Genomic DNA, 16,435 nt, shown 5'->3' on the forward strand with positions numbered 1-16,435 from the left:
AGGAAAAAAGTCCCAATACGTCACGTGACAACACAAGTTTGATAGCCCTGGTATAGACTAACAGAGTTAAAAAAACTTGTGTCTGTATAAGTTCCTAATAATCTTTACTCCCTTGATATATTCAGCATTTAGGACTGAGGAATAGGAGCAGTGTGGTGGCCTAGTGGTGAAGACACTCACCTCCCACTCGGAAGGTTGAAAGTTTGATCCTAGGTAGCGGCAGATGCTTCTCGCTCAAAGTGCAAAGAGAAGATACCTGCTGTGAACGCCACGTAGGCATCAGGAAGGTCATCCGGCCAGTAAACACTCAGCTCCATTTAGTCATCCCAACGCTACCCAGAATTAATAATTACAGGATTGTAAAAAGAAAAAAAAAAGGACTGAGGAATAGGTGCATATTATTTCCAATGGATTATTGACTGAATTATATTGATATCTGAGGGGAAATTCTACAAGTAGCTATCCCTGATTATAAAAACAAAAAAACTAAATTGCTGCACTTTATCTGATCAGCCATCTAACTTTGCCTAATGACAAAATTACCCTTACGTTTGCCCACTTTGAAAAACATAAGTTTTTGTTTCATTTCATATTAACATTCATTGAGTTATAAAATAAAAAATGTTTGCCCTGTTCAGTACTACGTAACCATATAAATAGGCCACTTTTCATTCAGTTCTCCTGAAATCTAATCTTTTTATTTCAAAATAGTTTTTTATTTTTAAAACTCATTTTGATTTCTTCATATTATCTCTCTTGTATAAACCACTTGAGTATATATTTTAAAAAATGTTTAGATATTCCATCTATTTGTCTTATTTTTAGCTACTGTTTTTATATTCATAATTTATTTCAAATTGGAAAAATTTCATAGTGTAATATTACTGAGCAATCATAAATCTACCATTGATTGGTTTGAAATAAATACTATATATCCATTCCCTGTTCAGAAAACTTAGAGTAAATATGACCAATCCTCAAACTTTGAATCTACTCCTTGGGATAGTAACAGAACAAAAAAAAAAGTAATTGTCAAGTTCTAATCATCAGGCTGTGTCTGATGATATTTTAAAAAATCAAATTATCTGAGAAGTTACCTTGGCTTTGCAGCACAGATTTAGAGCAATCTGCAGATTCTTCAAGCAGAATTTAATTTTTGAAGGGAGATGATGCAGTGCTAATTGAGGAACTGACATCTTTATATAGCTTAGAAGACTATTTCTACCCCTCTATTGAATGGTAGGTAGTGGGTACTTACATTTCTTAAAAACATTTTTAAAATTAAATATAGTGTGAGATTCAGTTTCATAGAGATTCAGTTTCATAGAAAAATAAATGTTCAGCTATATGTTGCTAGTTTTAACACATTTATGGGCTAAATTTGATATATGGGAGATATTAACTAAATATTCTTTAGTTTAAAACAAATCATCAGTACAATATAGATCAAATCCTCTGATTTTATAACAGGATAAACAGTTCTGATCATTTTGAAGTTTTTACATATATTAATAAAAGATCTATTTTTCCCCCTCTTTCCTTTTTTTCAATTTGTAGCTTACATTAAGTATATCTTTAATTTTGCACAATATAAATTATCTAGACTTTATTCTGTTATAGTATATATTCACATTGTGGATCTTTTTTTTTACAGCATTTTTCTTACAGTGTGTATATTTTATATATTCACTTATGAAAAAGCATGACTGCATTTATTTTGTTTTCCAAAATATGAGCAGCAGTTTTATACAGGTAGTCCTCATTTAGCTATCACATTGGGGCCAGTTACTCAATCATTAAGCAAAAAGGTCCCTAAATGGAATCATGATTGTGTTTATGATATTACTTCAGCTTTGCTTTCCAGGCCTGAGAAGCTTATAATTACAATGACTGCCATAAAATTACTTTTTCATCACCATGGTAACTGCGAGTGGTTGCTAAACAAGACAATCACTATACAAGGACTACCTGTAAAGTCAATTCCATTGTATACAAAAGCAAGATAAAAGTGTGCATTTCCCATAGAAATAAAGAAAAACATATTTTTAAAAAGAACTTGTTTTTTTAAAGTTATTTGTGTTATCAATTGTTGACTGGCTGTGAGTAAAAGAGCCATCTGGTTCAATTATCTTAATTATTCTTTCAGATGGTGCATCTGCTGTTTGTTAAATGTTTGCAGGTTACACTAGCATGTTTTTTCTTTATAGGCTTGTTTCTTTTTTTTTTAACTAGGCAAATGATTTTGACTGGGTGTGTAGCATTTGCACAGCATGTTGGACCTACACGTGTAGAAGCTGAACTCTTGCCACAGTGCTGGGAGCAGGTAGTTTCTGTTTTGCATTTAATTAACTATAAAACCATATTTTTCCAGCCATAGTAATAAGATTAGTAGCATTTTTAAAATCGCATATGGTGAAATATAAATCTGCTGGAACAAATTCCAGGCTAACAAAAATCAAGAAGAGTTTGAATCAGAATCTGAATAGGCCATATATCAAATCAAATGTTGGTGATCTAGCTTTTCTGTGGAAATCAAAGAAATCAGTCTATACGGTAAATAGAAGATAATTCCATAGTACTGAAATGCATCGTTAGAATTCACTTTTTAGTATGGGATTTATAAAAAAATATTGTAAGCAAAAATAAAGGAATAAATATTAACAAATATTAATGAAATAATTGTCTCCCACAGATCAATCACAAATATCCAGAAAGGCGGCTATTAGTAGCAGAGTCTTGTGGAGCATTGGCACCATATCTTCCTGTAAGTGTTCTATGTGCAGTTGTTGTTGCTGCTGCTGCTGTTGTTATTATTACTACTTTAAGTAGTAATCAAGAGTTTAAAGCTGTAGTCTACAACCAAAATCCAATAAGACTCAAGGAATAGGTTTGTACTAGTGTCATCATATGTCTTGACTTATTGTTAGGGGCAAATACAAACCTCATGGTCTATTATAAAAACTAAGTAATCTATGGTATTCTATTCTATTTCATTTTTATATCCTCCCCAAATTATACTGCCAAAACTGGAAGGATTTCAGAAAGTTTGGAGTAGTAGCCAATTATCAGTTATATTTTGTTGGCAGTTGCATTTTTTTATATTTAACCAAGAGTTCAGGTTCATTTTATTTTATTTAACACTTTTTAAATATTTCATTTTTTTAAAAAAGGTTTTAAAACCATCTAACGTATTTTTTAAAATCATGCTTTACTTTTAAAGTACCTTTCCTAAAATCAAAGTTAAAATATAATATAAACCAAGATGAATCAGTTTTCAGGAGCTGCAAAAACAAACAAAAAGCAAATCTTTAAAAAAGTAAAACTAAATAAAGTATATTGAGTCAGAGGGTTCCTTAAGTGGCATGTTTTTAATCCACCAACCATCTGAAACAACAGAGTGGTGAACATATGAGAAGTTTAATAATCATCCTCTTGAAGTCTTAAAAAAAATTCATTTGCCATTTCCTTGTAGCTAATTTTTTGACTAAAAGTTGATAGAAATATCTTGCTACTAATTTGCCTTTGCAGTTTTGAATTATGTAATGCTGGCTAATACCAGGGTCCTATTTGTATTTTCAGAAAGAAATTCGTAGTTCATTGGTTCTTTCCATGCTACAGCAGATGCTAATGGAAGATAAAGCAGATTTGGTACGAGAAGCTGTAATCAAAAGTCTTGGTATCATCATGGGATACATTGATGATCCAGACAAATACCAGCAGGTATTGTGCCTGATTATATGTATATGAGTACAAGCATATGAAATATATTGTTTACAGGGATCCAGGATAAAATATTTTGTACAATTACTGAATAACCTTGATTACTTAAATTATTCAGAGTCATCAGTATCTAGAATGCTTGTGCGCTTTTTATATGAATGATGTTACTCATTTTCTTATAAATCATATTTACTCTGTAATTTTACAAATTTAGAACAAGTATTTACTTTTTCTTGTTTTGTTGTTTTTCCTGAGGTCTTAAAACAGAATTATATTTTTAATGTTTAAACACAGTTTAACATAAAATCCTAAATCAAAACATTTCCTATGGACTTCTGTTTTGCTGTATCAAAGAATCCAGTTGTGACTGTGAAGGTGATCAGATTTGTTATTTTTGCTTTTTATTTATTCTTCTGTTTTTCTATTTGGAAAGGACACAGCATAGAGTTGCAAAATCGCAATAGAATTACAACTAAGCCTCCTAAAATGTACATAAAATTCTGCTGGTATTTTGTTATGTATCTAAACTAAATAAAACTTCTACATGTGTTTTTCCTTGCATTGCCAGGGATTTGAACTGCTACTCTCAGCATTGGGTGATCCCTCAGAACGAGTGGTTAGTGCAACTCATCAAGTATTCTTACCAGCTTATGCTGCTTGGACTACAGAATTAGGAAATTTACAGTTGCATCTTATACCTACATTGCTTAGTAAAATTGAAAAATTACTCAAGGTAAATATATAAAATATATAAAAAGTCAGATATTTTTTATTATTTGCCTACTTCAAGGCACAGATGTATTGATATAATTGGTTGTGGACAGGACCATCATCTGTCTTTCTTATTATTCTACTAAACATTTTTCTTAAGACCTTTGAGTTGCCTATTTAAGTTTGTACCATAATTTGTGATGTATGTAAAAACATGGAAATATACATACAGGTAGTTCTCAACTTATGATCATATCTGAGCCCAACATTTCTGTTACTAAGCAGGATAGTTATTAAGTGAGTTTTGACCCATTTCATTACCTTTCTTGCCATAGTTGTTAGTGAATCACTGCAATTGTGAAGTTAGTAACATGGTTGTTAAGTGAATTTGGCTTCTTTATTTACTTTGCTTGTCATAAGGTCGCAAAAGTGGATCACATGATCCTGGGACACAGCAACTGTCGTAAATACATACTGTTGCCAAGCATCCAAATTTTGATTACATGACTATGAAGTTGTTGCAACACTCATAAGAGTGAAAAATGATCATGTCACTTTTAGCACACTTGCAACAGCTGTCCATGAAGGAAATTCAGGAAAATCTGTTATTCTTTAAGATTCTGTCCTTGTGGCAAAGGGGAAGTTGGAAACTGCTGCTGCTTTCGTGTTGGAAATACTGATGCACTTCCAGAATAAAAAAAAACTTGCCGGTGACATCATCACTGCTCAGGGGATGCCCGGTTTGGGGTTCCTTTCATGATCCTGTTAATGTGCCCACCAAAGTAGAACCTATCTATCTAATTGTGGTTACTCACTGAATTAACAGGAGCTCGCTTTGCCATACAGCAGCACTTGGGTCTTGAATGCATGCTTGTCAATTGTCAACCCAGCATCCTAACCACATGACCCACCATTCAGGTCTCAAATGTGGGCTTGCCTGATTGTCAACCAAGCGTCCTAATTATGTGGCAGTTGAAAATATGATCCTTGTATTGTTGTAATGCCCATTTTATAAAAACACACAGCTACATTTTATATTTCCTCTAATGATTAAATTTCCAGGTTATTCAGTTTATTTTTTTGTACAGTTGTTAGCAAATCAATATGGTTGAGTTTCTTTGAATGTAGTCAAAGTTTCTTGTATTGTTTGTAAAACCTATTTTGGTTTTACAAACAATACAATCATATTGTTTATGTTTATCTTCTTTTATTTTGTTACTTTTCATTTTTACCTTTAAGTGGAAGTCTGGTTATTAATCATAATAAAGATCTGACTGATCAACTGACTATATATATACTTTTTAGGAAATGCTGTTGAGTGGCTATTTGGTAAAAAAGCCAAGTTTTAACTTAGATTTCTGGCATATGTTTCAGGAAAGTGAACATGGACTGGATGAACATAAACTCCACATGTATCTTTCTGCTTTACAATCCTTGATACCTTCTCTTTTTGCACTGGTGTTGCAAGATGCCCCCTTTACAAACAAAGCTAAGCTTCAGGGAGAAGTCCCACATATAGAAGGTACCTGCTTCAATATTTTCTGTAAAGCTTTATTTAGAAATAAGATATCAGAGAAATGCTGATTTAGTTGCTGGAGTTGTTCAACCATTTTTCTCTGTTTAGTTTAGAAATTTTAATGCTTGTTTGAGAAATAATATCATTTGAGAGCAGGCATCGGAATTTCGTTTTAATGTGTGCCATTGTGTAGACAGAAGAGTGACAATAAAGGTTATCTTATCTTTTTCCCATGTTATCAGAAATAAAATGTTTGAGCTCACTTCCTGGAGATTGCATGGATACATGCATGTGATTTTCTCGGTTACAATATAAATATTATTTCTTGTCTCCTGGATTTATTTTAAATATCAATTTAACTAAAGCCTGAGTTTTTTTTAAAAAAATTTCTTACGCAATCCTGATGAGCTTTTTAAGGACAGCTAAGTTGATTTATTAACACTAAATTGAGTAGTTTTGAAAATATTTGTTATCTCTTATGTTTTTTTTTTTAATTGTTGGTTTGCCTGATGCAAAAACTATGCAGAGGTCCAGTTGTTTTCTTAATATTATAAAAAAAAACCAAAACAATAGTCCTTGATTTAGCAACAGGTGATTTCCATTAGTAATTTAAAACCCTCTAGGTTATTGTTATCTGTGAATGCAGTTGGTTCCTTTCAGATATATTTTTCCTAGTTCAGTACTAAACTGATACGGTTCTCAGCAATTTTGTGTTTCAATCATAAAGCTTCCAAAAGGATTCATATCAGTATTGTTGTTATCATGTCGTCTAGATATTGTTGAACTCAACCCCCATTACTCCTAATCAGTATTTATTATTTATTTATTTTTATTTATTTATTTTTATATGCCGCCCTTCTCCGGAGACTCAGGGCGGCTTACAATGCGTTAAGCAATAGCCTTCATACTTTTATATATTTTATACAAAGTCAGCTTATTGCCCCCTCAAACCGGGTCCTCATTTTACCCACCTTAGAAAGGATGGAAGGCTGAGTCGACCTTGAGCCTGGTGAGAATTGAACTCGCAGTAATTGCAGGCAGCTGGATGTTAAATGCTGCCTTAGTAGGAGGCATTAGCCTCCTACGCCACTCAGGCGCCACTCAGTATGACCAGCGGTGAAAAATAAGAGTTTTAGCTAAACAGTATTTAAAAGCTGTATGTTGCAGCCATCCCAACACGTCCATAGTCATATGATTATGATTTGGATGCTTGGCAACTGACTTACAATTACTGTATGATGATTGGAGCATCCCACAGTCATATAATCAATATTTGCATTCCCACAGGCAAAGTCTAAAATAAATCTAGATATTCCTTATAATAAAATAATAAAACCACAGGTTCCTATAAAACATAATATTAAGTATAATGTATAACAATACCTCAGAAACAAAATCTCAGAATATTGTTACTTAAATCTCATCATACCTCAATACCTCAGCATCAGTCATGCTGACTAAAATTGATAATATTCAGAATACCTGGAGAAACAGAGATAAATCCATCCTTTCTTTATTAATGCTTTTTGGAACACAAATTGAATAAAAATTTATGATTAAAAATTAATCAAACCTATTATTTCTTTTCCTGATTCTTATTGGATCAACCAAAGATAAATATTTTGGTTGTTTGCTTTCAGTAACAAGGTTCCCAAGACCTGTATCACCTCTACAGGATGTGGCCACTATAATCGGAAGTCGTGAACAACTAGCTGTATTGTTGCAGCTTTATGATTACCAGTTAGAACATGAGGGTACTACAGGATGGGATACCTTGCTATGGGTTGTCAATCAACTGTGAGTTCTCCTTGTTTTGTTCTATTTGATAGTTTTGTTTTTAAATAATGTTTTTAATGTCTTTCAAAACTTACGATATAATCTGTTTCAACATTTTCAGATGTCTACAGGTAGCATGCAAAACTTTTTCATATTTAAACCTCTTAATTCAGAAACATTACTTTAAGATTAAGATGAGGTGTCTCAACATTGCTAGACTTTTTTCAACACTGTTCTGACCATTCCAGAAATGCTGCAAACTGAATTTTAAATTGTTTAAAGCTCTAGATGTTTCAGGAATGGCCAGAACTTAGGATTCTCATACTCAGTTTCAAACTTAACAGTTCTGAACTCAGAACATTTTAAATTTAAAAAAATTAAAATATGTAAATTTAAAATATTAAAATAAAATTTAAAATATTCTGCACAGTTCTATTTAGTATTGATCACATTCTCATAGTTGACTCCTGGTGATGTCACAAGCACTGCCATATAATGTTATCAGGAACTGCTTAATGACCAGCCATTTAGCAAAAATTCAAAGTTATGACAGACTCCCCAAAAGGTTTTTATAGTTCTGGAGTTCCAATGGTAGCTACCATCAGCCCCTGCAGTCATATGACCGCATTTGAGTTGTTTAGCAACTGATTCACGTTTACAGCATTCTATAGTCTCATGACTTCAATTTATAATGTTTTATAATAGAAATGAATGGATTTATTTAACGATTGTGTCATTCACTTTACAATCACAGCATTCACTTAATCAGATTGGTCCTGTAGGTGTCTGTAGGTGTCTCAACTTACAATCATTGTAACTAATGCCAGAATTTCCAGTTTCCATTACAGTTGTATGCAAAAATGTATACAAAAATGGAACCATTGTCATTAACAGTTGTAATATATCTTAATTAATTTTAGGAAGCTTGAATAATATAAGTTTATATTTGTAATCACATCAGAATTGTAAATAAAAATAAAATAACTTGTTTGGGCCTAAACACCAAGAACAGCAGAGTCTTCCTGGAAAAGAATCAGCTTGCTTATGTTAATCTTAATCTTGATTTTTCAGGTTGCCTCAACTTATTGAAATTGTTGGTAAAATCAATGTAGCTTCAACAGCATGTGTTCATGAATTCTCAAGGTTTTTCTGGCGACTTTGCCGAACATTTGGAAAAATTTTCACCAATACAAAGGTATAATGAAATATAACAATTCTCTGAGAATGATAACATGGAATTATAGATTTAGAAAGGATTTAAAAGACATTTAGCTTTCCTCTTCTCAGGCAATTTTTTCTATTAAAAGGATACTACAGATAATCTTACCATGATTTTGCCTAATGTTTCCTTATCTATTAATAATCTTTTCTTGTTAATTATGCTTTTTCTATTGTAGCAGGTAGACCTTAAATGCTTTTATTTCACCACTATTAGAAAATGTGCCTGCCAACACATTTTTCCACTGTACGCTGCAATTATCCATTTAAACCCAAAGTAGGTATTAAAATCCAATAGATGCAATTTCCCAGAAAGATTAGATTGTCAGATTAGGTTACATTAATTCAAATGCATACTAAGGCACAGATACTCTACCTACTAACAATCTTGATGAAAGAGGCTCACATATCCTCAGCCATTTAGATAAAGATAGGGAATTTTTCTGTGGTTTCCATTCTTATCCAGATCTTTGTGGAAAGGCAGAATAATTTCTCCCTTGCAAGGATAGCTTTTCAAAAAAACTATCCTTGCCAAATATTTTAGTGCATGGTTCTAGAACAGCAATAGCAGCTAAACAAATGTTCTTAAAACTTTCTGAATGTGATTGCCTATAATTTCATATGTTAACTGTAACTCTTCACTTCTAAAAGCAATAATCAGTTTCAGAAAATATTTTTCTACTTTTCTTTTCTTATATTACTGTAGTTTTGCTACAGTATTGCTAGTTTTGAATCAGGTTGCAGAGAAAACTTTATAAACAAAGTTGGAGTCATAATATTTTGGAGATAAAATTCCATTAGAAGAAAATATATGTAGTTCAGGTTGAATTGTGGAGTCTTTGAGGCTCTCTGACTCTGATATTTGCTTGCAGATGTTTCATTCCTCAACTAGGTAACATCATCAGTGTAGTAGCTTGCCCTGACAGTGTTGGTAAATATATGGTTTTCTCCTAGGATTAGGGTATTAGATTCTGCTTCATTGTTTGATATTAATAACCTGCTTATATCAATGTTGGCTGCTGGAAAGAATTATTCTGATCTTTTTATTGTCTCTTTTGTATGTTATGTAAATATGGTTAATTTCTTTGTGTTTAATGATGGCTGATTTACCCAAACCTGGAGGCCAAGCTACTGTATGTAGACAAGGAACAAATGCCACACTTACTTGTATTGAAGATGTTATCTAGTTGGGAAATGAAATATCTGCTAGCAAACAGCCAAACTCAACAAGCAGCAAGGACTCCATAAAAACAGTTTTTTTCTGTGCAATGTAACGTTACCAAAGCTACACCCAGGTGATTAAAAACAAATAAAGAATTCCTTCAAGGCCTTCTCCAACATCAGTTGCATTGTGACCTCAGTGAAAATTCAGCCCATCTTCTTTCTTATATGCAATAAGAAACTCTTCATATGTAGAGTTCTACACAGGGAGACTTCCAGGCAACCCCAAAAGCTGCATTCAGTTGAAGCTCTTACGGAAGCTTAGTTATGTAACTCTATACTCAGACTCCTTGCAATCAGTTTTTGGCTAATGTTACAGCATGATGTATCAAACGGAGAGGCTGGTGACTCTATTAACACTGTGAGATCTGTACATTTGTTTGTATCATCTGAATGTCCAAAAAAAGTGTTCTTTCTCTCTTAAATAAAATGGTGTATTTCCTTAAATTTATTAATAGTGCTGTTACTTACAAATTAGCTTTTCAAGTTAATATCTTACATGTATATATCAGCCATTGTCTTCCTAGATTTAAATAACAGTGGCTCAGGTAAAATAGCAAATGATTTTGAAAAAACATTTCCAAATGAATAATCATTAATTTCTAGGTAAAAAAAATGAAAAACACAAATATAAAATGTGTTTCATTTTTCTAGACCTTTTTCGTCCAGTGTCCTTAATGCTTAATGTATGAGGGAAATATAGATACAAATATTTTAAAGGATTATGCTTTTACATTATGCTTTACAATTTTGAAGAAGAGTAAAGTGATAGCTTTGGTTTCTGTTCCATGTTTTAGGTAAAACCACAATTCCAGGAAATTTTACGGCTCTCTGAGGAGAACATTGGTAAGTATATTTTTCCTATAAATTTGTTCTTAAATGCTTAATTGGAAAGAAATATCAAGACAATCAGTTCTATAAATAAGATTTTGAAACACAATTTAACTTATTTTTAAAAAGTAAAGGATAATAAAGTGCCTGAATGAACTTTGAAAAAAGTTATTGTTTTAATATATAAAAAAAGAAAAAAGTAACAAACACATCAAAATATACTACATATAGGAAACATTTCATTATAAATCCTTTATTTCATGGGTTGAGGTCATATTGATCAGTCATTTCATTGCTTTGATAAAGAGCCACTTCATCAACAAGAAGGGAAATATAGCTATGATCTAAAACTGTAAATCTGGGGTCATGTTGTTTTTCAACCATTTTTGTGCTGTCCTTCCCATGCTTTATAAATCCCAAAAGATAAGGTACAATTCTAAGAAATAAAAAATAAATATTTGTATAGTGATGAATTTCATTTTTATGTGTAATTCAGAAGTACATCCTGAAACTATATTTAATATTATAAGGTGTTAACCTTATTAACAAATTTAGTTGGATATTATAAAATGGAACAATATAGGGATCAACCCATATCATGTGTATATGTGTGCCTTCACCTATTCCAAGGTTAGCAGTCAACCCTTTTTAAACATTCTCTGGAGTGTCCACTAAGCATAAAAAAAATTATTGAATTATTTCATTTGAAGATTATAAGGTACTTAATATTACATAAACCTCTTAGCTGTTTATTTAATTAACTATAGCTGCCTTTCTCAACAAGTGACTATTGATTTCTTAATATATTACAGAGTTTTAGCAGGTAACTAATATGCTACTTAGCTATACTTCTTAATTGTTTATTTCAAGTTAATATAAATTTGGGATTATCCAAGACTTTCCAGAGCCAATAATAATTTGGGAGTTTAAACTTTCCTCATATTTAAACATTCCTCCTGGCCTAAGTTACCAAATCAAGAGATATTTTAATTCTATGTGCTACGATTTTGCAACAGATACAGTACTAATAATTTTTAAAAATTGTATGCCACCTGATTCTCAATGACTGAATGAATAAAATATAGAATACTATCTATTTCTAGACCTGTATCTGCAGAACTGTTCCTTGTGCAAAAAGCTAGATAACAAAAATATTATTATTATTATTATTATTATACCACTTTATCTAATTTGAGAGAATAAACATTGCTAACTTTTTTTTCTCACAGCACTTTTGATCAGTTTTACTCTCTGAATTTGTCTTACTTAGTTCTGTAGAAATAGAAACTGGGTGAATAGAGGGGGTGTCCCTGATTTTGACTGGGCATTTTTAACAATTTTAGGTAATAGCATTATATAAACATGTATCAAATTGAGCATCATAAATAACTTCAAGACTTTTATTTCTTAATTTCAGATGCTGCAGCAGGGAATGGAGTACTAACAAAAGCCACAGTTCCTATCTACGCAACAGGTGTACTTACATGTTATATCCAGGTAAACCCTATTCTTCAATTATGAATTTGAAAAAACAATAATTATATTTACTTAAACCTTCTAAATAAAATTTAAGTAATTCGAAGAATACTTACGCTTTTCCTTAGATCCTAAATTATATTATTTTCAAAAGTGTATAGAAAGAGATTTCACCTTCCTTCTATGGCTACTTCTAAATAAAATTTTGCCTCCATTTTTTGCCTTCATTAACCTTGCACACTCCATCTCACGCTATCAAAAAGGTCAACTCTTACTGTCAAGAGATTTGGGGGGGGAGGTGAATGCAGTTTACTGGAATAGAAAATAGAAACCTTGTTATTTTCTGATAAAGATTTCATTTCTTTAAAAAATATGTTACAATGTTATTACCACCAAAGTCCTTTTCCCTTCTGTTTCCAGGGAAAAAATCTTGAAAACTTATATTAAACTTTTTATCATGCAAAGTTAGATTTCCCCAGTATTTGCTGTGCTCTAGTAAAGTATTACTATTTTCAGTATTATAAAATGAATGCATTAATATTTTCAGTATTCCTTTTAGTAAAAGGAACAGAATTAGATAAAGCCATTAGTTATACAAGCATACAATAATCCCTGTTTGTTTAATTGTGAACTTTGGAATTTGATATAAGCTGCAGGGAGGGTTCGATCATTATTACATAGTTTCATTTTAATAGAGAAGTAACCAAATCAGTACACATTCAAAACTGAACTTTAAAAATTAAGGTTGGCTGGAATGACAAACATAGCAAGAGAATCCAAGTCAAAATGAAGCATTCAGTATTATAGGAATATGCCTTGACAAAGAACAGTAGGTGCAAAATTATTATTATTCATAGCATGTAGTAATTGCTAGTTTGCAAGCATTGTATATGTTTATGCTTTATGAGTTTTTATATACAGTTGATTTCACACTTTAAGGATATAGTGACTACAATCTATATTCATTTAACCAATGATTCAGTGAAAATATTGATATCATTGTTTGTGGTTCTCTGACTAATGATTTGGTATGACATGACAGGGAATAGACATCCTATCCCATTCTAGAGCAAAATGCTGAGAGCCAGGACAGTATCTCCTGATCAAAGGCCACAATTGAGCCATGAGTCCCAAAATATTACTAGGTTTCCTTTAGTTAAAATCTTAATGTGGTCCACTTCCTGATAATATGACAGGAAATTTAAATGTATGTTTTTAAACCTCTACTTTCAGGAAGAAGACCGCAAGCTGTTAGTAGGATTTTTAGAAGATGTGATGACTATGCTTTCATTATCTCACGCTCCCCTTGATAGCCTAAAAGCATCTTTTGTGGAATTAGGGTAAAGTATATTACTGAAACTGGTATAAAGGGACAATTGTTTGCATACAACAACAGATCTAAGAATTTAATCTCAAAGATTTTGGAATTCTGGTCCTAAACATTTGCATTATAAAGCAATAATCTATGAGTCTGCAGGACAAGAATGCTGTTATGTTTTTGTGACATTTTTCCATCAAAAAATGGCAGAGTATCTTACAGTCTTTTGTGCTCTGACATACAGTAGCAATTTTATCAGATTACCTCATAATTAATTGGAGGAAAAAAGTTATATAATAACCAGTTTGATAAATAGTACAAATATATATTTTAATTTAAAAAGATATTGAAAATATAGTTGGAAATTTGCAGTATTAGATCAACCTGCTACAAAACCTATATTTGAACTCTCCTTGTTCATGTAGTCCATGCAGTAAACAGATAGTCCTTGACTTACGACCATAATTAACCCCTGAAACCTTTATTGCTAAGTGAGAACATTTGTTAAGTGAGTTTTTCCCCATTTTATGAGTTTTGTTGCCACAGTTGTTGCCACTGCAGTTGTTAAGTTAGTAACAGGGTTGTTAAGTGAATCTGGCTTCCTCATTGAGTTTGCTTGTCAGAAAGTTGCAAAAGATGATCACATGATTCTACTGTAATCATCATAAATGTGAGTCTGTTGTCAAGCATCTGAATGTAAATCATATGACCATGGGAATGAAGTATGAAAAATGGTCATAAGTCATTTCTTTCAGTGCCATTGTAACTTCGAACTGTCACAAAGTGAACTGTTGTAAGTCAAGGACTATCTGTAAATGGCAACATTTGAGATAGTCAAACGTTTGCTCTAAAAAGCTCCTCCTACTCTAAAAATACACTTTTGAGGATAAATGTGGTTGAACATGAATAGATTGTAACTGCAGGCACTTTGCTTTTGTTTAGACTGATTCAGGTTAGCTGAGAAAATATTTGAGAAAATATTTGAGGAGAGAAGGAAAGTGCAAAATAAGTGCAGTTGTTTGAAAGCAAATTACTATTTGAGCTGATTGTTTTGTGTTCTCAGTGCAAACCCAGCATACCATGAATTGCTGCTAACTGTATTATGGTACGGAGTTGTCCATACTTCAGCACTTGTTCGATGTACAGCTGCCAGAATGTTTGAGGTAAGTGTTTATTAAACATATTTTAGATATTACTAATTCTATTCCCTCCAGAAATACTGGTTGCCCTTCCCTGTGCCTATCACCATTTAATTCCTCTTTTCTCAAGACCCTAGATATGAGACAGAGGGGAAGCCTTACAGTCAAGTGGATATGGTATGACGCTTCAGAATACATCCATTTTTACAGAGGGAACCGGTTATGTTAAAAATACTGTCAGATAAAATCGTAATTTATCTGATCTAATATATTTAGATTCCTAAAAGTACATTTTAATATTATACTCTGTTTTAAAATATTTTAAAATAGTTGTGCACTGTGTGATGGAGCAGGATGTTAATCCTATAGTTTGAAATGAATTTTTCATTTTTCATTTTTTTTTTTTAAGTATTGCTGTGTTACATGTGTTTGTGAAACATTTCAGGGGAACAGGTCAAATTAGACTTTTATTTCCGACCTGAATTGGTGCATTGCTTGCTTAAAAACTTCTGTTAGCTCTGAGAAATCATTTCAGTGCTGAATTCAGTGTTCAAACCAGCCATCAATTGCAAATACCTTGTGAATTGGACAGTATCTATAAAAATGTTCAATTGCTTCCAATGATAACAACTGAAATTGCCTGTACTGTGATTAAAATAAATATTAAGTAAGGAAAAGAACAGCATGCTTTTCTTGTTTTGCCTGATATCGCTGGTACATAGAACTGAAAGAAAAGGGGTAAAAAAAAATCACGTATGGTTCCTGTTCTAACCACACAGCATACTGTACAAGCTGCAACATGGAGATACTCCTTTTCAGCTTTGTATCACATTATCCACTAGTTTTAAGTTACTCCTCAGATTTTACCAATGTCACTTTAGTAGTACCTAAACTACTAAGTGGGAAGATAGGCCATACCTTTAATGAATAGATACAATTCTTTGGAGCATTTTCATGTCCTAAAATAAATCTTTTGACCCTGATCAAAGGATGACCTTAAGGATGATGGAGGACCATAAAGGCCATCTTGCCATTTTCCCTACATTCACAAAGATACTGGTCTAATTTTAAGTCTTCATAGCAGTGCAATTAAAGATAAGAAATTAAATAGAAATGTTAGTAATGTGTTACTTGCTTCTAAAGGCCATTTAAATCTTTAAAAAATACTGCAGGTGACAAAGCATATAAGGTCAAAAATAGGGTTTTATTTTGTTTTGCCACATATTTTTTTCTTCATAATAAGGTGAACTCATTTGACAGTATTGGGAACTCAGTCTTTATTTGAATTGTACTTCTGTTTTCAAATATACCCAGAGGCTGTATTCATTATTATTCTGTGAGTCTCTTTCCTCGCCTAACCTTTTTTTAAGAATGACAATTGTCAAATGGAAAAAATGGCTAAATGAATCTCTGCCAATAAATTTTTCTAGTTTACTTTTTTTTAAATTAAGTTGTAAATGCTATTTTCTATGCTATTTCCTTTTTATAATTCAGCCGAAATAGCAATAA

General features: G+C 32.1%; 1 protein-coding gene across 5 annotated transcripts in view; it reads left to right on the forward strand.

Annotated features, from left to right (window-relative positions):
• RELCH (RAB11 binding and LisH domain, coiled-coil and HEAT repeat containing) overlaps positions 1-16,435 on the forward strand; it is a 66,220-nt gene that overhangs the window by 34,411 nt on the left and 15,374 nt on the right. For all 5 annotated transcript variants that reach the window (XR_015733260.1, XM_034432954.3, XM_034432955.3 and 2 more), the window contains 11 exons: positions 2,233-2,323; positions 2,693-2,764; positions 3,580-3,720; positions 4,289-4,453; positions 5,806-5,953; positions 7,588-7,744; positions 8,795-8,918; positions 10,960-11,008; positions 12,411-12,490; positions 13,703-13,809; positions 14,851-14,950. Coding sequence is in view for 4 of the 5 variants with exons in the window: in XM_034432954.3 (XP_034288845.2) it covers positions 2,233-2,323; positions 2,693-2,764; positions 3,580-3,720; positions 4,289-4,453; positions 5,806-5,953; positions 7,588-7,744; positions 8,795-8,918; positions 10,960-11,008; positions 12,411-12,490; positions 13,703-13,809; positions 14,851-14,950 (1,234 nt within the window). In the remaining variant the exon portion in view is untranslated. The remainder of the gene's footprint in view (positions 1-2,232; positions 2,324-2,692; positions 2,765-3,579; positions 3,721-4,288; positions 4,454-5,805; positions 5,954-7,587; positions 7,745-8,794; positions 8,919-10,959; positions 11,009-12,410; positions 12,491-13,702; positions 13,810-14,850; positions 14,951-16,435) is intronic.

The sequence above is a fragment of the Pantherophis guttatus genome, chromosome 3 (genome assembly GCF_059756535.1).
Source record: "Pantherophis guttatus breed Tessera chromosome 3, ASM5975653v1, whole genome shotgun sequence".
Classification (NCBI taxonomy): domain Eukaryota; kingdom Metazoa; phylum Chordata; class Lepidosauria; order Squamata; family Colubridae; genus Pantherophis; species Pantherophis guttatus.